Raw genomic sequence first — 1,684 nt, forward strand, 5'->3', positions numbered from 1 at the left:
GACTAAGTTGCTTGGCCAAGAACCTGTTGGCTAGGACATTCATGGGTTCCTAATGGTAGGTTGACCACGCCTCTGCCTCAGTGGATATCATCACACCCATGAATATATGGGTAGCACTAAAAGGGTACAGTGATCCATGCTATAAATTAAAGGAAGGAAGAAGGGAAGGAAAACTGAAGTAAGGAGGTAGAGAGGGAGGGAGGGAACAGAAAAAGAAGAAAGGAAGGAGGAAGAATTGATGTCAGTTTATTGATGGGTCAACGAGTCCTTCCCAAATTCTTCTTTTAATAGGTATATCAAACACATGGAACCAGGAAATGACACTCAGCTCTCAGAATTCCTTCTTCTGGGATTTTCAGAGAATCAGCCTCAAATTCAGCCTCTCATATTTGGACTGTTCCTGTCCATGTACCTAGTGACTGTCTTTGGCAACCTATTCATCATCATGGCCATCATTGTAGACTCCCACCTGCACACACCCATGTATATCTTCCTCTCCAATCTGTCCTTTGTGGACATCTGCTTCACTTCCACCACTGTTCCACAGATGCTGGTGAACATTCAGACACAGAGCAAGGTCATCACCTATGCATGCTGCATCACCCAGGTATATTTCTTACTACTTTTTTCAGTATTGGACATCTTTCTGTTGACTGTGATGGCCTATGACCGCTATGTGGCTATCTGTCACCCCCTGCATTACATGATCATCATGAACTCAAGATGCTGGGGATTACTGGTGCTGGCATGCTGGATCATAAGTGTTCTGAATTCCTTGTTGCACAGCTTTTTGGTGCTACGGCTATCATTCTGCACAAACTTGGAAATTCCTCACTTTTACTGTGAACTTAATCAGGTTGTACACCAGGCCTGTTCTGACACCTTTCTTAATGACATAGTCATTTACATTGCAGCCATGTTATTGGCTGTGGGCCCTCTCTCTGGTATCCTTTACTCCTACTCTAAGATAGTGTCCTCCATTAGGGCAATCTCCTCAGCTCAGGGCAAGTACAAAGCATTTTCAACCTGTGCATCTCACCTGTCAGTGGTCTCCTTATTTTATTGTACCCTCCTGGGAGTGTACCTCAGTTCTGCTGTGACACAAAACCCACATGATACTGCAATGGCTTCATTGATGTACACAGTGGTCACCCCCATGCTGAACCCATTTATCTATAGTCTAAGGAATAATGACATGAAGAAGGCTCTGAAAATAGTTTTATGGCAGATAACTAGAAAAAGACCAATGGACTTACCTTCATAGTTGTATACTCATGTTTCTGAGAGACAGGATTGTAGAATTAACAATTGTAGTCCATTAGTCATATATTGTGATAAAACTTACTTTCCCTATTTCCTCTAATTTTTTTATTATATCAGCTTTCTCATACAATTGCTTTTTATTTTAAATGAAGCTTAGAGTTTCTTTCTGTTATCTATGTTTTACTTTGGCAATTTGTCTTTTCTTAAATAAAAATACCCATCCTTGGATCAAATCCTCTAGAAACTGCCATTCTAACCAGGAAACAACTGAGACTTCTTTTTTAATTAAATTTATTTATTTATTCATTTTACATCATTATCTCAGCCCCTTCCTCTTTTCCACATTGTCTCACCTGTCTCACTCTCTTCCCCATTAACCCCCTCCACTTCTCTTCAGAAAAGGGGAGCTCCCCACCAACCC

At 41.1% G+C, this 1,684-nt stretch overlaps 1 protein-coding gene across 1 annotated transcript; it reads left to right on the forward strand.

Moving 5' to 3' along the window:
• The first annotated feature begins 304 nt into the window (after positions 1–304).
• Positions 305–1,264, forward strand: LOC132648634 (olfactory receptor 7A17-like). The gene has a single exon (XM_060370860.1). It carries the CDS (start codon positions 305–307, stop codon positions 1,262–1,264), a length of 960 nt encoding a protein of 319 aa, XP_060226843.1.
• The last annotated feature ends 420 nt before the right edge of the window (positions 1,265–1,684 follow it).

This window comes from Meriones unguiculatus, chromosome 17, assembly GCF_030254825.1.
Source record: "Meriones unguiculatus strain TT.TT164.6M chromosome 17, Bangor_MerUng_6.1, whole genome shotgun sequence".
Classification (NCBI taxonomy): domain Eukaryota; kingdom Metazoa; phylum Chordata; class Mammalia; order Rodentia; family Muridae; genus Meriones; species Meriones unguiculatus.